The sequence below is a fragment of the Penicillium crustosum genome, assembly GCF_028827405.1.
Source record: "Penicillium crustosum strain IBT 35664 chromosome Unknown utg000005l_segment0_segment0, whole genome shotgun sequence".
Taxonomy (NCBI): Eukaryota; Fungi; Ascomycota; class Eurotiomycetes; order Eurotiales; family Aspergillaceae; genus Penicillium; species Penicillium crustosum.
The window spans coordinates 1,298,509-1,320,247 of NW_026623126.1; the positions used below are offsets into that span (position 1 = coordinate 1,298,509).

A 21,739-nucleotide genomic window follows, 5' to 3' on the forward strand; every position below is an offset into this window, starting at 1 on the left:
TGCGACGCAGTCTGGATTCATAGGCTTGATGGGCGCGTTGGCATCCTTCGAGCCATAGCTCTCTCCTAGACTCTAGGATTTGGCTGCTGGAGTATAGTGGGTACAGCATGGGCGGGGCTTAGCTGCATGCCGGCCAAGCCCTGGTCGTGTTGAAGGTGCACTTCCGCGGAGTTGGAATTGCGCTTGCCGCCAAGGCCTCCGCATTGCTCAAGTAGACAAGGAGGCGGACCTAAGTCTTGGTCCTACTCTCCTTGCTCTCGCTCTCTCTACTGATAGGTTCTCTCGGACTAATCTCAACCAAGAATGTTACTAGACTATAGCCAAATGGTCTAGCTACGTTGAAACCGTGAGTCCATACCCCCTAGTTTTGTCTTTTGAATCCCGACAATCTTTCAAAACAACTCTTTCCCTGATGAACGTTTTTTTAAGCGTTTCCTATTACCTGACACCCCAATCATACTATGTATTCTTGGGAATGTTGAAATCTATGTGGATACTGAACGGAAAAAAAGCAATGTCATTACGTGAAACTATCAACATGGCATATTGTGCGCGAATGTATCTTGTTTTCACAAACTACTTGAACATACGTTGACAATGGCAGCAAATCCAGGGTTCGCTTCGATCAATACCGCCGCATCTCGGGCTAGAATCCGGGCCGCGGGGGCCATGGGGCCCATGTGGGTCATAGATGAGGGCTAGCTCCACGTAAATTCGGAGCGAAGAGTTGCCAGGAAAACATCAAGACAAACCAGCCAAATATCGAGGCCCCAAGAAAACGAAAACAAGGCCCGAAGACGATGCGATTTGGTGTGTTCATGTCGGGGAAGGCACCTCAACTCCATTATCTCTAGAAAACCTCCGGAAAACTAACGTAGACTTAAGATAGTGTGGGCACAAGAAAGGGCAATTTCCAATCATTATATCTTCAAACTCCTCTTCATTTGTAGCTCCTTAACAACAACAGCTCCCCCTGGCACATAAAACAATGCGACCTGCAGATAAACACTCGTCTATCTACCCTGTCTCCATAACCATTTCTCAAACTCATCCGAACTTAACCCCCGAGGCACCTGATTCTTCGGAGTCTTCCATTTCATCGACATTCCAAAAATCGGATGCGTTTTGGGATCCTCCATCAGTTTCTGGATCCTTTTTGTTTCCGGGTTATTCTCCCCCTCGCACGCCAACCTTGCTCTATATGACCGCTCTGCAAGAACCCTAGCTCGCGCTTGATCCCCATGCACGATGCAGAGCTGGAAAGCATCATAGTAAAGCCTAGCGATATGAGCACCAGGACTACCTTCAAACTCCTCTTCGAGGATTTGGAGAAGAGCTTGACAGTCTTTGAGACTGTCCCCAGGCCTCTGCATCAACCGATGCGGATTGCCGATTTCGCCATCAAGGTGTTGGATTTGGCGGCGGCGCTCGTCGCTCTGTTTCAGTTCAGCAGGTTGCCTGGAGCAGATGCTGCAATCACAATCGAAACCGAATGCGTTCTTCAGATGACGACGTCGCTCATCCGAGGGGCCCCCATGATCATAGGGGATAGTGATCTCTTCTCCCGCCTTGATGAATCGAACCGCATAGATATTTTCGTATCCTGAAGCACTGTTCCAGCTGTTATGTGCGTTAGGCAGACAGCTATGATTGATCCGCGAGATGGTAGGATAAATGCCTCCAATGGGAGAATCAGGACCACATGGTAGAGCGTTTGTCCGGACAATGCCACTGAACGGTTTCTTTCCTGGGAAATTGTTGTGCAAGGAAAGGAACTGGCGTTGGGCGTCTTTTGGTAGCTTTCGCAGTTCGATTGAAATTTGTTTTTCCATCATGGCTGCGCTTGTAGCATCCGAGGTTGTGAAAAATGGCTTCTCGGAAATAATCAATTGGCCTTTCGCAATGTTGAAACGTGCCACAAGGCCTTGTCCCTTCCCCAGCACTGGCTTCATTTCATACAGTGGCAAGTTCAGCTCACGGATTGGATCGGTACCGAGCACAAATTGTGCTATGGTGGTTGGCACTTCCGGTTCGTCCAACTATTTATTCATAAGTCAGAGGGCGGTTGTGAATCATAACCTTTTCAACGGGGCCTACTTACCTGCTCGTAGGACCTGATCGATCGTTTCACGTCATCCAAAGCATAGTATCCAGATACCCCTTCGCCCTCATCCCAATCACGAACTCTCGACCCGAAATAGCAACTGGCTACCCGGATAACAGTATCGATATAGTTCCTCAATCCGCTGGTGTCATCATTAGGGATCGTTGCGCCAAAACGAAGGAACTTGTGGCATTCAAGTGGAAGTAATAGGTCTGGGTCAGACTTGAATGCCATGTAGTTAGGCTTTTCTTCGACTTGATCATCGTTTTGGTAACGCTCTCTGATAGTTTTCAAGAGCCTTCCCCAATTTTGTTTGTCTACCAGCCTTTTGGTTAGACGTGGCACTATGTCAAAACCTTTGTATGAACCCATAGTTATCGGTCAAGCTGTTGGTGAGATTATCGTTATGGGTCATCAAGTATTAGAACTAAACAAAGGGGGGATGTACTTCTCTGAGCAGGCTGTTTAGTGTGAGGATCTAGGCACAATAGAGGAAGAGAAGAAAGATTTCTGTCCCTACTGGCAAACTGAGGCTAACTTTATAGCTAGTAATATCCTGAAAAGCAAGGAAGCCTAATGTAGTGTTTACTACCCCTGCTGGTTTGGGCTGCTCTGGTGTAATGTGAACATATGAATGTAGGTACCTTTTCTATGGAATACACATAAAAAAGGTACTTCAAATATGGACAGGGTATTATGCCGGGTGATAGATAGCAAACTCGCAAAGAGGGGTTACACCAGTGCTCCTTCCTTAAATGAAATGTAGTAATTCTACGCCATTCTAGAAAATGAATGTGAGATTCAGGGAAACATGATAGCCCGATTTTTTTATCAGCCCATACTTAAATATAGGTCTATCAATAGTGCGAGACTCAAGCTACCTTCATGGTGCGACTCATCAATAGCTATAGAGAAAGTATAGCGTATAGCGAAGCAGATATCATCAGAATGTTCTAGTCTAGGAAAAGACTTGTCTTATCTCTCTCGCCATGCTCACTTTCAATTATTCGGCATATCCTATAATGTATGGGCGGACGATGTAGCCAGAGAACAACTCAACCAGCGCAAACGCACCCCGAGACAACTCTCGCGTCCTCATCGCCGGGGCAAAACATACATACCCGCTAGAACGCCAGGATATAGAAGCCGGAGTAGAACGTAAATTGATCTAGACATTATGTATATACCCGACTTATAGCGGGCGTGTCTTGGAAAATGCCAGGTAGTGACTTCTAACGGGTAGATACTATATAGCTAGTGTAGGTTCTTGGCTATGTATATCTTCGGATTTGACGAAAACGGCATCTGTTTCTTTCTTTTTCTTCTAGTTCCTCGCTTTCCCGAGACATTTGTGGTTTAGGTGTGAAAATGTACACAAAAAATTGAAAGAATATGGATTTGATATTTTGGTATATGCTATGGTGTAAATACGCTGTTTTTGACAGTAGCTTGTTTCTATTCTGTGTAAAAGTCAAATATCAAAGCTATTATATGCATTATATGCATCCATGGATAGATCTGTAGGGTATAGACGTGGAGAAGTAGAAAAAGCATCCACAAGAGCTTCAGGAATAAAGGATGATACATCACCATGTCGTCAATGATTGCTTTTTCTGGAACGATAGAACCTTAAGAATACGAGGATTTCAGTAAAGAGAAAATTACACAAATTACACCGAAATAATAGGTAGAGACTGGTTGACGACATCAATGATGAAAATTGCATATGGTATTGGGGGGGGATATAGCTGCATGCGGAAATGGGTAAAAAAGGAAAAGACAAAACAAAAGCTTCTTCGGGTCATAGCACATGATAATCCAGTCTAAAAAGGGGGAAAGAAAAGCAGGTCGAATCCACCGACCATCCACATTGAAAAAAAAAATAGAAAGTAAATCTCAGTCTTTTCTCAGGTCGATAATCCAAATCGACATGACAAAGGATATCAGAAGTCCTAAAGCCCGAAATTTAAGGGGACACATGCATCAGAGAGATGGTGGAAAGAAAACAAGTCTATGAAATGACATGACAGGGAGGAAAAACAGGAAAACGCCACGGAGATCCTTCTCAAGCCCAATATCACATGTTTTTTGAGTTTCGTTTCAGCGTGAAAAGATCAGAAATTGATCATTTACTCAATAGCGGAGGCACCGTCGCCGTGAGTGACGGGGTTGACCTTGGGGTTCCACTTGAGCTTGAAGTCGGCACCGAGCTCCTTGGCAACGGCGGCCTTGACAGCCTCGAGGACGTTGTTGAAGACACCGAAGTTGGCAGGGCTGTTGGGGTCGTTCTCGCCCTCCTTGCCCTGGAAGACACCAGTGCGGACCAAGCAAGTGTTCCAGCCGTACATGTTTCCACCGATGATATCGGAGGCGGGGTTGTCACCGACCATGTAGATGTTATCGGGCAGACGGGAGACACCGTGGAGCTCCTCCATCCAGGCCTTCATGACCTCATCGGCGTAGGTGTAGGTAGCACGCTCGGGCTTACCGTAGACAACACGCTCAAGGTCGACACCGGTGAGAGTCTTGTACTGAGCCTCAATGGAGATACGGAAGGCACCCTGGGTGAGACGGGGGAGACCCTTGTGCTCGGTGGGCATGAGAAGATCACCCTGGGAGAAGTAGATGGGGATGCGGGTGGCGACGGGGTCCTTGGCCTTGGTCATGAGCTTGCCGTCCTCGGCGAGCAGGAGATCCATAATGACCTGGAAATCGGTCTGGTAGTCACGGGAATCGGCGAAGACCATGATGGCGTCGAACTTCATCTGGGAGAAGTCGCGGGGCTTGGCCTCGGCGCGCTCAGCGTCGGTGAGAGTGGCCCAGGGAGAGATGGAGGGGTCCCAGGCGAGGAGATCCTTGGGGTGGACGACGGTCTTGAAACCGTAGTTCTCTGCAACCTCGCGGATCTTGAAGCCTTCACCACCGACAACCAGAACGGTCTCGTAGTACTCAGCCAAGGCCTGCATGGGAGTGTGGGATTGAATGAACTGGTCGGTGGAGATGGGCTGCTCAAGGATCTCGGAGAGCTGAGCACAGCGAGCCTCCTCGGTCTTACCACCACCGTTGGTGAGGAGAATGTGGGGGATGCGGATGCCGAGCTCGTTATCGCCATTGAGCATCTTGAGGGCGATCTTAGCTTCCTCAATGGCATGGTTACCGTGTGCCAGCACACCATCAATGTCGAAAGCAAAGGCCATGTTCTTGGCCTTAGCAGTCTTCTCCTTGTTAATATCCTGGACCTGGGAGGCCAAGATATCCCGGGAGACTGAAGGAGCACCGCGCTGCACAGATGAGAGGCGAGACAGGCGGGGGGAGCGGGGGATGGGGAGCGAAGTGCCGAAAGAGTTACGCGAGCCCCGACGGTCCTTCATGGAGGGAGACAAGCTCAAGTTGTGCATAAATTGAGCGGCATCACTGATGGCGCTGCGGGTGGCGGGGATCTCGACGGTGTTGCCGCCCGAGGGGATGGCGAGGCCGGAGGCAGCACGGTCCCGGGGGGAGAGAGCACCCTGGGGATCCTGGGCGCGGGGATCCTGGGAAGCAGGATCGACTGCAAGATCAGAGTCCTCAAAGCGAGCCATGATGAAGGTGTTGAATATAGGGGAGAAAGTAGAAGGATGGATGAGCTTCTACTTGGGAGTCACTGGATTTAGGACTCAGGGAAGAATTGAAATTGTAAAAAAAAAGGAGAAGAATGAAAATTGACTGATAAGGAATCAAGATGGCACAGGAGGGAGTTCAGCAGAGTATATATACAAGCCATATCTGATACCGGACTCAAGACAAACGAAATTGGTATTTTGCCATTGAGGTTACGAGGGATCCACTCACCGGGTATCATCATCCCTAGGAATTATCGTCATCATTTGGCAAGATATAGGGTGGACCATTTCTCGCAATGAGACAGGCTTGTATAGGGTACCTGCGTCATTGTGGCTGACACGCTGTCTTGACATGTACCCAATACACGGGACACTCTCCTTCCCGTGGCCGAATTGAATCAGACAGGCATTGATTGGACAGGACCAGACTCGCTGGGCCGAATATGAAGCAACGCAGCACGCCGAGTGGGTAGGAAGAGGTCTGAGACGGAGGGACGATTGGGTTAGAGCGCAGTTCGCCCGTGGACCGACATGAGATCGATGGAGCCGATGACGATCAAGCCAAACGCTCAAAACACCGTTTCGGTTGATGATGTCATTGGACTGGAGATTTGAAATTTACTAGTGGTAATTTTGGGCTTTTTTTTTATTTTTTATTTTATTTTCTTACATATTCCATTTATTTTATTAATATTTTTTATACGGAGTAATATTTGATGGATTTAAATTGGTTTTTATTCTTGCCAGTATTAAGAACAAGAGTCGGGGTTCCTGATCGACAAATAGAAAAGGAAAGTATGGCTAAATTGCAATATCTATCTATTGTATGAGCTACAATCTATGCAATATATTGCAGTTCAAAGGTTCAATTGAGATGAAATTAATGAAATTATTAAAAAATATTATATAATTTCCCAATTCCCAAGGTTCTCCTGCCCCTCCCTGCCCCTCCAACCCCCCTCCACCCCCCTCCACCCCACTTCCCAACATCGTCATCGCTCCCTAAGCTCTCCCCACTCTTCTATCTTCTTATCTTCTAACAGCTCGTATCTTTTCCTCTTTCTATTCTCTAACTATATTCAAATTTACACTACAATCATGTCATCTGGAAAGACTTTCACATTGAGCAACGGAGTGACCATCCCTGCCGTTGGTTTTGGTACCTTCGCCAGCGAGGGCTCTAAGGGCGAGACTTACGCTGCCGTCACTGCTGCCCTCAACACAGGCTACCGTCACCTTGACTGTGCTTGGTTCTACCTCAATGAGGATGAGGTCGGTGAGGGCATCCGTGATTTCCTCAAGGCCAACCCCTCCGTCAAGCGTTCCGACATCTTCGTGACCACCAAGGTCTGGAACCACCTGCACCGTTACGATGACGTCCTCTGGTCCATCAACAACTCTCTCGAGCGTCTGCAGCTCGACTACGTTGACCTCTTCCTTGTCCACTGGCCCATTGCTGCCGAGAAGGATGGCCAGGACAAGCCCAAGATTGGCCCCGATGGAAAGGTGAGATTCCCCACAACGAGCACACGAGCAGCTCCTAACTAACCTATTATATAGTACGTGATCCTCAAGGATTTGACCGAGAACCACGAGGAGACATGGCGTGCCATGGAGAAGCTGTACGCCGATGGCAAGGCCAAGGCCATTGGTGTGTCCAACTGGACCATCCCCCAGCTTGAGGCCATGGCCAAGTTCGCCAAGGTCCAGCCTATGGTCAACCAGATTGAGATCCACCCCTTCCTGGCCAACGAAGAGCTGGTGCAGTACTGCTTCGCCCACAACATCCTGCCCCAGGCCTACTCGCCTCTGGGCTCACAGAACCAGGTCCCCACCACAGGCGAGCGTGTCAGCGAGAACAAGACCCTGAACGCTGTTGCCGAGAAGGGCGGCAACACCCTCGCCCAGGTTCTGATTGCCTGGGGTCTGCGTCGTGGTTACAGTGTGCTCCCTAAGAGCTCCAACCCCAAGCGCATTGAGTCCAACTTCAAGAGCATCGAGCTCAGCGATGCTGACTTCGAGGCTGTCAACGAGGTGGCCAAGACCCACTACTGCCGCTTTGTGAACATGCGGGATACCTTCGGCTACGATGTCTGGCCCGAGGAGACTGCCAAGGGTCTTTCTATCTAGATTTTGTGACCGATTTACAAAAGGACAAGAATAATACCCCCCAAAACGGGGATTTTGGGTGGAAATGAGTTAATGAACGGACTACGAACTCTGTTAGATGAATTGGACATACCATTTGATCTCACTCTATTTACTGTGTTTCAGCTGTACTGTACTCCGTAGATTGTACCACACATGTGCATGCCTACGTATAACTCGGAATCTTTTTGAGCTCTTTTTATTTGACCTGGCCCTAATCACCCAATCTCACACACCGGCTGCCACAGCCTTCATTCCGTAGGTCCAAACACCCACCCAAGATCCACCCTTCAAGAATGTCTACATCCAATGAACGAGTCGAGTGAAACCAAACCAACCTGGAATAAGATTACACCCAATATTAAGATAATGGTAAGGAAATAATTGAAAAAAAAGAACATTGCAAAATTTGCAAAAAAAAAAGGACCCTGCAGTTGTAACAGTATAGTACAACATGTAAATACATCCATGAATATTCTTACAGTAGAAGTATGACCTAGGATCCTCAACCAATGAGCAAAACAAACCGCCGTCGAATGAGAAAGAAAAAACATAAGCACAACCTTAGGGTTACACTGTACCTGACAAGGCAACACCCGTGGACCTTATTCGGAAATAGTGTTACCCAGTTACCAAAGCAGCCAAAAAAAAAAAAAAAAAAGAAACTCCAATATTCCAATATACAACCGTTGTACTCCGTACAACTTGTATAGTTGTAGTTACTACGGAGTACAAGAACTCCTATTATTCCAAAAAGGAAAAAAAATACAACTCTAAAAAGCGGATAGGCAATTCCATACAAAATAGGAGCAGTGTGCTCCGAGCCCTGCGGACGATGTCATCTCGCGTTGACTTGTGGCTCTCGGAAACCCCTGCGCCACTCAAGGGGCTTAGCGTTCTCGCGCGCTTACCGCATTTGGTCTTAGCGTTGCTGACTACTGTTCAGACCGGGAGATGTCGGATGTTGTACGGGAATAATTGGCTATGGGATATTAGAATCGGATGGGGATATTGGTTGGTGTTAACACCGAAACGCCGAATAAGGTAATAGGGGTCTTGGATTGTGTGGTCAGAGCACATTATTTGGTGTTTACTTGTACATTTGCTCATTGAATGTTTGATTAGCGCTTTAGGTGTTTATTTGCTATTGGTTTACGCTGTGGTGTCTATGTATCGTGCTAGTATACTCTGTAGGGTAAGTTCTCTTTTTCCATTGGGCCGATTAGTGACGGGATGCACTTACGATTTTGTGTATGGGATTTAATGCCTCATTTCGTAGGTAATGAAATTATTCTTAGACTTTTTAGCTGAGACTTTCTAGTTCGGGTTTGATGATGCCGAGTGTTGAGATCGCGTATCCCGATTAAGCCGATATGGGAGGAACTTCGGGGGATTGTAATACATAGTCGAAGTTTGTTAACCTGCTTCCTGACCTACAGTACCGAAGGTGGTGGGTAGTATATGGGTACTGCACTATTGGGATGATGCAGTCTGATTCCGTATTCAGATTGGACATACTGGTAGGACAAAGTACGTGGTCGCTGCTAGTGGGACGCCATATGAGATACAACTGCATCCACAATTTACATTGTACGAAAGACATTTGCAAATCCCCAGCGCAGCCAACCTTGCAGACTTGCTCTGAGCTTTTGCAAATATCAAAACAAGGGATCAGCATGTATCGGCTATCGGTACGGGTAACACCCTTGGAAGGCAGAAAGTATATGCTTTGTACGCTTGGAGGTAACTCAATTCAGAAAAGATCTATGCAAACCAGTGGCATGAGGGGGATCATCAACGGGACAGACGCACAGCCCGCTGCAATATTGTAGTCTAGGGCTTGTCAAAGCGGCTAGGTGCATAAGCTAGGACTGCGCGAATATTTTTGGACCCGAGGGCTGTAGTCAGAGAATGAGAATACGGAGTACGGAGTACATAGGACAACCTTCCAAGATTGGAAATTAGCATGCCTCTCATACAAATCCCGAGGTTTGGAGGGGCAGAGGGGCACCAGGGCAGCGTGGCGCAACGGCACAGACGTCATTCTGCATAGGATAGGTGAACCGTGCAGTTAATCTTATCTTGATCAAGATGAAGTGAAAAAAGGTTCAATATCATTAAGGATGCATACATGAAATAAAGAAAACAAAACGAGCAATTGGTATCTCAAATCACAAGTAACTCCCCGGGTAGATAAAGAGTGTCAAAATTGGGAACCGAGGTAAAAAAAAAACAAAGGACCGTGGAGAAGGGGTATAAGAGTCGTATAATCCAATGAGAATCGCGCCACATGGGGTAACAATCAAGATCTCGACCGAACACGCCGAGCCATGGGCGTGCACCCTGCGCTCATCTGAAGCATACTCTGTCGCTGCGCATCGTCTGTGCTTTGTGAGCTGCGAGTGGGGATGCCGCTGACGAAAGGCTGATCCGCGGTGGTGTTAGCACTCTTGGAAGCTCGTGCGGGAAGCTTGGACGAGCTGGGAGATTTGGGAGCAAGCTTGCGGCGGCCCTTGGTAGGTGTGGAGGGGGCAACAGCAGCCACAGCGGATGCCGAGGCTGCGGGAGGCTTGCTTGTGCCGCGACTCCCAGTCTTAACTGGGGTACCAGACCCTAAGATGCCCGAGTCGCCCAAACGCCTCACCCGGCGTGAGCGCGGGGTTAGAGTAGCAGGTGCAGTAGTCGTGGTTGGGCCGCTCTGGGTAGCCCCACTGTCTGCATTCTCATCCGCCTTTTGTGTTTGGCTACGGCTGCTGCGATGACCCGACCCTGCTTTCTTCGCTAAGCGCTTGCTTTCTGGTCGCGGGCGAGGCGTTGCGCCCACGTCATTCGTGCATCGGTCACCCTCCTCTTCATCTTCCTCGTCCATTGGCTCTCTGTACTCTTCATACTCCGCTATGCGCTCCTCGTTCCACGACACTTGCTTTCGCGGTTTGTTCAGCCCACGGAAACTACTGTCCTTGGAATTTGAGCTCTCATTCTGTGAATTGTCCAGCTGGAGCTCTTCCTGGCTCGATTGTTGAGCCAGAGCTTCCAGGGTAACCATGGGAGTTACAGATTTACCCTTGTTCAGCCGAGTATTGCGCTTTGTAGCCATAGCAACCTGTTGGGTCTCAGTTCGCTGCTGAAAAACGAATTCTGTCCCTTTAGCTCGGCGGAATGAGATAGTGTTGCGCATGGCAGGGGCACTCGAGCCTTTAGTGCGGGTGCTTCGACGATAGGCAGGGCTTGAAGGAGCCTGTTCTTCTTTGATCTCTTTAGGGATGATATCCTCCCGGTCATTGGCGCCATCGGCACCAAGCTTGACGTCATATTTACTAGGTGAGAAGTGCAACTTGACAGGTGAAGGTGAGTTGGTTGTCAGCTCCTCTAACACGCGGCGTGGTGGCGGTGTTGAGCATTCAACCTCTGGCGACTCCTCTGGGCTGGAAGACATCTCAGTTGATTTCGCATCCTCGGGGTTTGTGGCCTTGGCAGCCCGCTTCGCATTCGCCCTGGACAGGAAGTCGTTGAGAAGCTCTGCATCCTCTCCATCCAAAGAGCTTCGCAGTGCCGATCGTACCAACTTGATCTCCTGCTCTTGCGTCAGGTCTTGCACGGACTCTGTGGTGGACATGGCATTGGCCTTGTCCTCCCCTGCACTGTCGATCGCACCCGGCGCGTCTTGGGTGGATCCTGTAATATTGAAGTCCGTGGCCATAGCGTCGTTGTAAACTGGCGTCTTAGAAGTCTTCCACATATCGCTGAGCGGCTGGGGTGACGCATTCGTAGCAACGTCGCCAACAACGTCATTGAGTGTTCCCTCGGTTTTGTTCGCAGTGAAACCAAACACCTCCTGGGAGTTGTCGTCGTGGATGTTGAAATTGAATTCGGGCAACTTGCCTGCAAATTATTAGATAAGCGTCTTTCTAAAAGCGGGAGAATGAGTTGTGATGCGTGATTTGTACACGGCTCGCATCGCATAATATTAAATAAAAAGAACTTACGTCGTTTCCGAGACGCCTGCATCTCCCATTTAGTCTCGAGGAAAGACCGACCACGTTGCTCAGCCTCAGTCTCATGGTCCGCATCGGCGGGGTCAACACACTGGCGCTTCACGCCGCGCTGATAATCCGAGGTTTTCGAGGCGCCGATCCCCGAGGTTTGGCTTTCTGTCGCGGTATTCATGCTGGTAAACGGAAAGCGAATGCGCTTCCACAGCTTTCGTGTCTTGTCTCCGGCTCGGACAGGGGTCGAAGGTTTGCGATCCCACAGTCGCGGCAACGCGCTCAGGGCTTTGATAGGCGTGAAACTGAAGGAACTTTCAATGGGAGGGTTGGCAGAGCTGCTGGCGCGTAAGGCAGTTTGTGTTAGTCTCAAGTTTATATAGCGGTGTGTCTCAAAATAAAGGGGAAAGGTGATCAAGCCCCTGAGCGAGAGTCGCGAATGATTCGTTTGATATAAAGGAAACAAAACAAATATTGAATCCAAAGTTAGAAAGAAACAAAGAGTTGGCGTACCATGCTTGCGGTGAGGGAGGATGGTTCTCCTTCTCCATTGTTGTTGATGCGCGTGGAATGTGTCAGCTGTTGGAATCTTGATTTGGCGAGGTATGTTCGAGTGAGGTATATGAATCAAGTCAAGTTATCAAATATAATGCCAAAAAAAATAATGATGCAAATCAAAGGTTGCAACTGAGCGTGCCCCTCAGCAAAATGTCGGATTGTCGTGATGGATGCGAAAGTTATGAAGCGGGCCGTTGTGGTTTTGCTTTGTCTTTTCGTTGCCCTGACAACCACCGCATGGGAGAACGTGGACATAGTGTCGATCATGAATATATACAATCTCATATACAATCTCATTTCGAAGTCGCGTGATATGTGGTAATTCAATTTCAATATATGTCAGTGCTCAAATAGTGAGGAATATGGTATATTCATGGACATCTTGACTATATATATATATATAAACAAAGGTTCTGGCAATCAATTGGGAGCCACAGCAAATATATATAGCCCAGGGTAAAAGCAGGTTGAAATCATAGCGGCTCTGAGGGTTTAATACATCTTACAGATCTATTCCCCGAAGCTCGGGTATAAAATGGTTTTATATCAAAGCCATCGATCTACAAGAATGGCAGGTGATGATGCTCTCAGATCGCATGGATTGACCCTGGAGTACCCTTGAGCAGCTTTCTTTTACACTGTGGGAGTGAATTCAAGCAGTTCCGCCTCCATGTCTCCCACGGGTAAGCGAGGACTGCCTGGCCATTATAGGCTAAGTGTGCTCGAAGAACTGCAAGCTAAAGAATCAAGTCGTATCTCATTATTCATATCATATGTTGGCAGACAGTCTCCAAATATGCAGAGACTCATAGCAACTTCTCTGCCAAGTCACGTTCATCAAAAGGATCCCCGAATTCATCTGAATAAGGCAGCTAGTCAGCACATTGTACAGCTATCCATGGATGCAAAGCAACTCAAGTTCGATCAAACGGTTACGAAGCCACATACCTAGCTTGAAATCTCTATCAACAAGATATTCCATAGCACGATGGTAATCCTCTTGAGCACGCTTGCTCTTCCACGCAGCGACACTTGCGTCAGTTGTCTTCTCTGCAGTCTGTCCGCCGTGCTGTTCCAGCGCAGTCCCAATGTCACCAACAGAGGCACCGGCCTCCTGCTTTGTCTGGGATCCAGGAGGGGAAAGCTCCGATACGTCAACGCCAGCCGAAGAAGCTTGGGCGGTACCGGTCGGAGTGCGGGCGCCGGTTCTAGTGCCGTCGTCGGGACGGATGGAGTCGACGGAGGAGGTCATTGTGGAGTCACCGTCTGGATCTTTGGGATCTGGTAGGTGATTGTTAATGGATGTAACCCCCGGGTTTGTAGTTTGTAAGGAAGAAGAGGCGGGTTGCACATGTGGGTAATGGAGCGCTATCGATATCGCGGGGCCCACTGTGCCTCTTCGGCTACTTCGTATAGCTTTGAGGAAATAGAGGAGACCTACCAATCGCCATTGTTGGAAATTAAACCAAATGGGTTAGATGGTCGATTTGTAATTTCTAAAGTTCTCAAAACTTCAAGGCGCGGGGAGTGGAGAGATCAACGGTCGACAGGCGGTGGCCCCGGGGGCTCTCGCATGAATTTTCTTCTTCTTTCTTCCCCAGCTTATATACTCCATGAACATACCAATTATTGCTGGCCTTTGCGATTAGCATATTTTACATTGGATTTGTTTTGGATATTTCCTCTTTATTTTTAATCCTGCTATCGTCATCATACGTGCAATGAGCGCAAACTCCGGTGTGGTTCCTGATGCCTGGGAGGACTCATGGGAAAACCAAGCAGATGTATGTAATACCAGGGGAACTATGTGGCGTTTGGGACAGACAAGAGTCTGCTATTCAAACCTGTTCAATTCTTGCAGACCATGAATAACATGCTGATGGTCATCGGTTACAGAAACTCGACTCCAAGTCTACCCCGCCGTCTGAGAAGAAAGTCTCATCCAAGGTCACCAAGGCGCAACGCAGGGCGGAACAGGCAGAGTTCAATCGCCAGCTATGGGCTGAAGCGTAAGTTTCAATTGCCAGCTAGCGCCATCGCATTTATTTGGGCTGTTCAAAAGACTGAATTGGGTTGCAGCGAATCCACAGAAACATTCCATTTTGTTGAAGCGCGTGCCGATGTTCCCCTGAAGCAAGACTTCAAGCCCGCAGTTACATTGCTGAGTCGGAAACCTCAGCTTGTGACAAGACATTCGTCATCATCCTCGAGAACAATTACCGCCGCAACTGCTGGACTGGGCCGACTCGGACTAGACGATGACGAGGACTCGGACGATGATACCAAGCCACCCCAGCCAACACCCGAGGAGCGCCATGCTATCGCATTGAAGAATCGGGAGGAGAAACAGCGGAAATATGAAGAAGTGCGCGAACGTCTGTTCGGAAGCCCATCTGCTACAGCTTCGGGTACCTCGTCCCCTGGCAGCACAACCCCGCCTCGTCAAAATTCTACAGGTGAGGGTAGGGGGAGAGGCAAAGGACGTGGCGGCGGAAGAGATCACCAGAAGAGAGATTCTTCGTCGGCCTCGAGCAAGTCCTCTAGACATCTCTACGATCCCTCCACTTCGGCCAAGTCAAATGCACCCTTCCTACAGAGAGGTGGCCGTCCGCAAGTCGAGCGAAGCGGTTCCGACACTCAGGCTCCACAGCAGCCAGTGCGCAGTCCTCGAGGCCCTGATGCAAGTGGGAGAGGTGGCTTCAATTTCAATCGAGGTGCTCGAACAGGCTAATGTACATTTGGCCAATATCTTTTCGTCCCAGGACGCTGGTCGTCAGATACCTTGGATATTTTCTGGTTAAGGGAGGCCTCGTCCTGCGTTAATTGCATTTGCGACCTGGGATGTGTTTGGGCGGTTCTCTGCGACATGAAGTGTTAGCAGTGCCATTGAAAAAACGACTTGCAATACTCACGGGCATATCGCTCATAGCTGTCGTGGTACAGCTCATCCGTACTAGTCGTCGCTTGCACATGCTGGTTGGTCTCGATTGCATTCACCCAAAGGGCCAGCCTACTTCCCTCCTCAGCATCTGGCCATCCTCGGTATGGTTTCAGGACCCGCCGCAGTCGAATAATCCACGGGGCAGCCTGAACATCCACAAGGGACATCTGCGGGCCCATGAAGAAGGGTCCCTTGGGATGCGCCACTTCGAGCAGCTTCTCCATCGCGTCTCGCAGCTCCTGCGTCTTCTCGATCTGTTTCTGTTGGTCCTGCTCCTGCAGTATACGGTAGAAACTCGGCACGATATGCCGATTGACCTGGAGGGATATCAGTGATGATCACCGAAATAGACCTGTCTACTTACATGATCTGCCCACAACCGGCAATGAGCGCGCAGCTTCGGGTCTCCTGGAAGCATTGCAGCTCCTACGCCCAGATCCTCCAGCTGCGAGGGATTCGTCAGTAAGGGGAATGGGAAATTGGTCATTCGGTTCTCTTACATATTCCAACAACACGTTGCTTTCATAGCATCCCCAGTCGTCGTGCCGCAAAGCAGGAACAAGCCCTCTTGGATTAACCTCTAACAGCGACTGGGGCTTCTCGTATGGATCCACTTCGATATATTGGTACGGGATACCTTTCAGCTCCAATGCAATCCATACCCGTTGCACGAAGGGGCTTCAAACATGCAGGTCAGGTCAATACACAACAAGCTCTCGTCAGAACGAGTCAAATCTGGGGGAATCTCACCAGAAGCAGCTCCCAAATAGCTTGAGATTAACGTCGGCAGAATGTTTGATAGCAGTTTCGGCGGCTAGACCCGTCGCTTTTGTATGGTATGACTTTTGGCCTGTTCGAGACATGACTCGGTCCTATTTATTCTGTGTTAAAAGCTGCACAATCTAGAATGCTAGAAATGGAAACAAAAAGATGAAGACTTGATCTTTGGAATGTGGGATATATGAAGTCAATGTAGACATGTGACGTAGCCGGGATTATGCGGGGATACTCGTCCACATCTGCGCAAATGAACAGAACAAAACAGGATTGACATACCGTTTTCGTTTTTTTGTCTTTCTTTTCCTTCAGGACATATCGTTGCACACTACTCTTCTTGACACGGTCGCTTTCTTCAAGCGTATGTTGATGACCGCCACTCACTCCGTCATTCTTTCCGTTGGCACCATTGCCATTCACCCGCTGTATAGTGAAATATCTCCCGCCATTCGATCCCGGATGATTTGGTGGTAGACCAGGGTTCGGGGTGAGCATACCGAATGTTTGGACATTTCGGATCGCAGGGTCATCATTCAGAGAGAAAGTGTACATACCAGGCAGGATGTTAGATGGCACGGGCTCGACTGCATGAGTCGTATTTGAGATTTCAGATACTGGGAAGTATTCCACGACTTTGATTTTGACATGGCAGAGATCCCGTTCTCTGGCCGTACGCTTGCGCTTCTTTTTTCTGGGTCATCGGACTTGGGGGTCCCGGGAGGTCGTCCTTTGAGTCGACAGTCCCAGTAATGGGAAACGAAAGGTTTACGCTTGTACCGTTGAGTTGAGCGATGAGAGTATACATTGTCAACGTGGGGGAAGTAGGTTTGGAATCTGTAGAAAACCCAAAGTCAGCCTCTCGGCAGAGTAGCAACAATCCCAAGAATGGAGTCTGCATACTCCTCTTCGCTCAGGGTGATCATTTCATCAACATTGAACAACCTTTCTCTCCAGTAATCCAGATGCGGAGGATTTGGAACCACTTTGAAGCCTTGCAGCTCTCCAGGCCCAGTGAAGGACGCTGGATCTGCGGAGCCAGAATCTAGCTCGATAAAATCCGATTGAAACGGTTGACTTGAGGACTGCAACGTTGTTAAGCTGTTATTCTGAGCTTGATGCGCGTTATTCCCCATCGCTAGCTCGTTTTGCGACAGCGATTCTGGAGGCCCCATTTGACCAGTACCAGCGCCATGTAATGCCCCGCTCATATTCGCTGCATGAGCGACGCCATTGTTGTAGTCCTGCGATTGGTGTAAACCATTGGAGGATTGACCTTGCGGTTGTAAGTGCGAGGCAACTCCATTGCTAGGGTGACCTTGGTGTGATTGGTGTTGTGTGGATGGAGATGCGGTGATAAAATCGTTCGCTGGCTCGCCTGACCGTGTAGGACGAAGAAAGGCATGCGTCGCGTTCTGGAGCTGTGATTCGGCTTCGGTCGGGGGACGGAATGAGCCGAAGGATTGTGATTCTTGGTCAAATTGGCCTAACTGTAGGTTGGACTGGTCGTTTATCGGCATAGAAGGTCCTAGGCGGGGAGAGGACATTCGTAGCTCAGAGTCCATCTTGTAAATAATAAAGTTGTGGAGAGGCGTGCTGCTTTTGGGGAGAAGAAGGACGGTTGAAGCGGCATTGTGGGGTTAAGGGAAGCTCGGATCATCTTGGGGCTCTCAGGTACAAAAGGAACATGCCTGGGCATCAATGGGTTCTCTTCTTTTTTTAAATTTTAAATTTTATAAATTTTGAAGCGGCAATGAAATGCGTATTTATTCTATTTCAAAGATTAGGATATCGAAATATTACCATCCATTCGCATTAAATCCATAGATGCAGTATTGATTCCAATGAACATCCTTGGCAGCTTACAGACCCTTGCGATGTTTCTTTGCTGCTTCCGAATTCTTGAAAGGGAACCCCGTCGTCCTCTTGTCTGCACCCGTCCGGCGACTGATCCTGCCATTGCTGCTAGCAAAGAGCATGCACCACAGCCCAATGGCCGCAATACTAGAGTATCCAGCAACACCAACAGCAAAGAGACCCTGACCACCGGTAACATACCAGGTGTACGCGTAGAAAGCACATGCGGAATGGAAGATCGAGGTCACCATAAGAGTGGGTATAGCGTATGGCGCCTTGGGATCGTCCTCATCTGTTGTTACAGACTCTTTAATTTCGGATGTCAGAGGGATGGAGCCGGTTAACATGATGGTCAAAACGGCGATAGTAAGAAAACTGAAGCCGAGGCATCGGGCGAAGTAGATTTCCATGGCTTTTTAAGGGCAAAGGGTTAGCATGGCTTGTAAACGGGGTGCGCGCGACATTTTCAGGATGTGGACCACATACGGGAAGCAGGCCGAGTCTCGTCGAGCAGCATGGTCACTATCATGCTCGGTCCAGCAATCAAAGGTAAACTCTGAAGTGCCAGCCATGCGGCCGTCGAGTATGTGTAGGTGCGAAAGACCTGTCAAGTTAGCTTTTAGCTCCGGTTTCGAGATCTATTTTTGCGAAGCTCTGGAGACAGTAATGGGATTGGCTCACATCCATGATGACAGTTTGCTAGTATGTGCTTCAATTGAATTGAAATCTACTTGCGGGATTCAAGTAGCTCGTATCAAAAATGGCTAGGTCCTGAGAAGATGAAGCTTCCAAGCGAACGTTTTTTTAAGGCTGAAGCATTATAAACAAGTGACGTCATACAATTCCAGTGTTGTTTGACTTGTTTTAACATCCATTCTTATGTCAGCATATCAGGCTTCCAAGGTTTCAAGGTTAATCGAAATACTTCAAATTACTAGGAAGTTCTATAATATTTATTTAGTCACTTGTGAAGCTCGCGAATTGTCGTGGGCAAAGTTCGTTGCCCATTGAGAAGAACCGTCGTCGCTGTGGTGGACTGAATATGGGTACGTACTACTGTATGATCACACTACCAATCGTACAGACGTCGTGGATTCAGCACCATCAACAAATGCCATTCCTTATCAGACAGCCACGCCCGCAGACTCTTCAACCAAGCCAGATCGTCCACCTCAAGATACGGCGTATCCTTCAGGGCCTCTTCTCTAGTCCGTACTTTCATCAAAGGCGTATGAGGCCTAAAATTCTCTCGAGTCAACTTCCCTATCCAATACTCCGGTCTAAAGAATCTTAAGAACATCAGACTTACCAATCACTCCCCCAGAGGACCTGTCGCGGGTTGGCGTCAAAGAATGCACGAACGAGAGGTTTCATATCCTCAAAGTGTGGTGCCTCCGTGCTCACACGGTACGGCGCACTGATCTTAACAAACAGATGTCCATCCCGTACCAGCTCAATCAATGCTTGAAAGCCCTCCTGCTTGGTGATATCCCCCTGACACCCAGCGGGTAGCATGCTTGCCCCCTTCAGCAACGCAAAATGATCCGTCACGAGATGAACACCGTTAGACACGACATCATTCGCTATGACAGGTTTGAGCTCCGGCCAGAATTCCGGGTGGACGTGCGTGAAAGCCATGCTCCAGCCTGCACGGCTCTCAAGTGCATTTGCGTGGGCTCGCAGAGCTACCTTTTGCCGCTCGAGGTCGTGCATCGCTTTATAATGATAGAGGTTTACCCGGATACCGCGGACGCCTGCATCGTGCATGTCTTTAAGCTGGGACCGAGTGACTACCTCTGGGTCAATGACTCCAATAGCCCTAGTAATATCCGGACCCAGATCTGTGGTGAAGGTTGTCAGGCAACTGCAGTCCGAGCCGTAGGAAAGGCCATGGGTGAGGACGGAGTTGGTGATCCCAAGCTGTCGTTTGAAGTCATTGTAGCGGCTTATTGTTGCAGGAGGAGGCGTGAGATGGCGATCTGGGGAATAAGGGAATCGCTCAGCTGTAAGTTTGATGAATTAGATCCCCTTGTCGTGCTATTTGTACTTGGGAGGATATATCTTACGTTCGAAGATGTGGTGGTGAACGTCCCAACCACCATTGGGAAACAACTGCAACACTGCAGTGCTATCTTCTGAAATCATTTTGAAGAACTAACTGTGATGACATCCAAGACATAAAATGTGTTTGCCAAATCGCGTGGGATGGGAGGGTTCAATATAATGATACGAATCGCGGGATCCGAGAAGACTAAGGTAGACAGTGCTGGTATATTGAACGGTATTCCATTTTGGTCAGTTTGATCCGGCAGGATTTGTCACGAGAACCCTGCATCTTGATGGCCTATTGAGCAAGAAAAGACAGGGGAATGACGGGTAGGCTCTACGCTGGAGCGCTCCGAAATGTGGGGGTATAGAAAAGGAGGCGAAAGGGTCGCTCCGACGCGGAGATGAACTGTCCGAAACACGTTTCTAAATCCGGAATATCACGATTGGTCAATCCTGGAGAACAGGAAACTTGTATTGATTTGCCTTGAAGTCGCCGTTCTCGCGTGCCTCCGGGTCTCCGTATACCGGGTCTCTGTATACCGTAGCCTGTCCCTGGAGAGTTGTAACCCCGAGGAATGGCCGGGCTCGAAACCACAGGATCGCCTATATCATTAAGAAAATATAACTAATGGTAATATAACGTAGACTTTCAATAAAATTCCCTGTAACTATACTATACAATCTTTTCATATCATGACAACAAAGAAGCAAATATCACCATGGCAGTCAATACTAGCCGGTGGCACAGCAGGCGGACTCGAGAGCATAATCACAGTATGAGCGGACTGCATACCCCAATTCACTTGTGTTGGAGAGAGCAGATGGCTAATGGCAGTCCACCACCAGTATCCAACCGAATACCTCAAAACCCGCCAACAGCTCTTCAAAGGCAGCGCACACAGACCGTCTCCGATCAAAATTCTCATATCCACAATCAGTGAGCATGGTATTCGAGCAATATACGCTGGAAGCGGTGCCTTTTGTATCTCCAACGCCTCAAAATCTGCCATCCGCTTCTTCACATTTGACAGCGTCCGCAAACTTATTCCTGTTGACGCATCCGGGAAGACGACATCACTGGGCAACATTTTCGCAGGTCTAATGGCCGGTGTGGCCGAGGCAGTAGCCGTCGTCACACCGGGCGAGACTATCAAAACCAAAATGATTGACGATCGCGCCGGCCCGAGATTGTACAGGTCGACGGGCCATGGTATCGTTTCCATCATCGCCCGGGAGGGGTTGCCCGGTATATACCGTGGAGTGATTCCTGTGACTCTCAAGCAGTCTGCCAATGCCATGATCAGGTTCACGAGCTATAATTTGCTTCTGAGTCAGATGGAGAAGGTGTCGTCGCAAAAGTCGGTTCACACGGTGATAGCTGGCGCAATGGCTGGCGTTGTGACGGTCTATGCGACTATGCCATTTGACTCCATCAAGACTAGGCTGCAGGCAGTTGACGGTCATCAGAGGTATAGGGGTTCGTTGGATTGTTTGAGGTCTGTGATCTCTCAGGAGAGTGTCTCTGCCTTGTGGCGAGGAACGACACCTCGTCTTGTTCGACTGAGCGTTTGTTTCCCTTTAGCCCCTTCGAATTGTAATACACGGCTGACATGATGATCCAAAGGTGTCTGGAGCTTTAAGCTTTACGGTTTACGAGTCGGTGATTGAGTGGACCAGCTCTAGTCAATAGGTCGGGAGCGAGGCAAGATTGAGAGGATCA

The 21,739-nt window shown here is 48.8% G+C and overlaps 11 protein-coding genes across 11 annotated transcripts; 4 read left to right on the forward strand and 7 right to left on the reverse strand.

Annotated features, from left to right (window-relative positions):
* Positions 1-1,013: 1,013 nt before the first annotated feature.
* On the reverse strand, positions 1,014-2,476 carry N7487_011183 (SET domain-containing protein; the record flags this gene model as incomplete). Its single annotated transcript, XM_056878913.1, has 2 exons — positions 1,014-2,039; positions 2,102-2,476. The coding sequence occupies 2 exons, from the start codon at positions 2,474-2,476 to the stop codon at positions 1,014-1,016; spliced, it is 1,401 nt and encodes a 466-aa protein (XP_056724232.1).
* Positions 2,477-4,233: 1,757 nt separating this feature from the next.
* Positions 4,234-5,685, reverse strand: N7487_011184 (phosphatidyl synthase; the record flags this gene model as incomplete). The annotated part of the gene is made up of 1 exon (XM_056878914.1): positions 4,234-5,685. One exon carries the CDS (start codon positions 5,683-5,685, stop codon positions 4,234-4,236), a length of 1,452 nt encoding a protein of 483 aa, XP_056724233.1.
* A 1,119-nt stretch (positions 5,686-6,804) lies between these two features.
* Positions 6,805-7,836, forward strand: gldB (putative glycerol dehydrogenase (GldB); the record flags this gene model as incomplete). The annotated part of the gene is made up of 2 exons (XM_056878915.1): positions 6,805-7,212; positions 7,267-7,836. 2 exons carry the CDS (start codon positions 6,805-6,807, stop codon positions 7,834-7,836), a joined length of 978 nt encoding a protein of 325 aa, XP_056724234.1.
* Positions 7,837-10,156: 2,320 nt separating this feature from the next.
* N7487_011186 (uncharacterized protein) lies at positions 10,157-12,391 on the reverse strand (the record flags this gene model as incomplete). The annotated part of the gene is made up of 3 exons (XM_056878916.1): positions 10,157-11,736; positions 11,841-12,181; positions 12,354-12,391. The coding sequence occupies 3 exons, from the start codon at positions 12,389-12,391 to the stop codon at positions 10,157-10,159; spliced, it is 1,959 nt and encodes a 652-aa protein (XP_056724235.1).
* A 173-nt stretch (positions 12,392-12,564) lies between these two features.
* On the forward strand, positions 12,565-13,003 carry N7487_011187 (uncharacterized protein; the record flags this gene model as incomplete). The annotated part of the gene is made up of 3 exons (XM_056878917.1): positions 12,565-12,716; positions 12,753-12,854; positions 12,907-13,003. The coding sequence occupies 3 exons, from the start codon at positions 12,565-12,567 to the stop codon at positions 13,001-13,003; spliced, it is 351 nt and encodes a 116-aa protein (XP_056724236.1).
* A 201-nt stretch (positions 13,004-13,204) lies between these two features.
* N7487_011188 (uncharacterized protein) lies at positions 13,205-13,849 on the reverse strand (the record flags this gene model as incomplete). Its single annotated transcript, XM_056878918.1, has 3 exons — positions 13,205-13,257; positions 13,347-13,679; positions 13,840-13,849. 3 exons carry the CDS (start codon positions 13,847-13,849, stop codon positions 13,205-13,207), a joined length of 396 nt encoding a protein of 131 aa, XP_056724237.1.
* A 270-nt stretch (positions 13,850-14,119) lies between these two features.
* N7487_011189 (uncharacterized protein) lies at positions 14,120-15,129 on the forward strand (the record flags this gene model as incomplete). Its single annotated transcript, XM_056878919.1, has 3 exons — positions 14,120-14,182; positions 14,295-14,407; positions 14,478-15,129. The coding sequence occupies 3 exons, from the start codon at positions 14,120-14,122 to the stop codon at positions 15,127-15,129; spliced, it is 828 nt and encodes a 275-aa protein (XP_056724238.1).
* A 66-nt stretch (positions 15,130-15,195) lies between these two features.
* N7487_011190 (glutathione S-transferase family protein) lies at positions 15,196-17,678 on the reverse strand (the record flags this gene model as incomplete). Its single annotated transcript, XM_056878920.1, has 8 exons — positions 15,196-15,257; positions 15,311-15,656; positions 15,704-15,784; positions 15,840-16,017; positions 16,090-16,211; positions 16,396-16,807; positions 16,894-16,950; positions 17,017-17,678. The coding sequence occupies 8 exons, from the start codon at positions 17,676-17,678 to the stop codon at positions 15,196-15,198; spliced, it is 1,920 nt and encodes a 639-aa protein (XP_056724239.1).
* Positions 17,679-17,975: 297 nt separating this feature from the next.
* On the reverse strand, positions 17,976-18,657 carry N7487_011191 (uncharacterized protein; the record flags this gene model as incomplete). Its single annotated transcript, XM_056878921.1, has 3 exons — positions 17,976-18,382; positions 18,457-18,574; positions 18,652-18,657. The coding sequence occupies 3 exons, from the start codon at positions 18,655-18,657 to the stop codon at positions 17,976-17,978; spliced, it is 531 nt and encodes a 176-aa protein (XP_056724240.1).
* Positions 18,658-19,039: 382 nt separating this feature from the next.
* N7487_011192 (uncharacterized protein) lies at positions 19,040-20,115 on the reverse strand (the record flags this gene model as incomplete). Its single annotated transcript, XM_056878922.1, has 3 exons — positions 19,040-19,208; positions 19,280-19,973; positions 20,037-20,115. The coding sequence occupies 3 exons, from the start codon at positions 20,113-20,115 to the stop codon at positions 19,040-19,042; spliced, it is 942 nt and encodes a 313-aa protein (XP_056724241.1).
* A 732-nt stretch (positions 20,116-20,847) lies between these two features.
* On the forward strand, positions 20,848-21,709 carry N7487_011193 (uncharacterized protein; the record flags this gene model as incomplete). Its single annotated transcript, XM_056878923.1, has 2 exons — positions 20,848-21,585; positions 21,644-21,709. The coding sequence occupies 2 exons, from the start codon at positions 20,848-20,850 to the stop codon at positions 21,707-21,709; spliced, it is 804 nt and encodes a 267-aa protein (XP_056724242.1).
* Between the last annotated feature and the right edge of the window lie 30 nt (positions 21,710-21,739).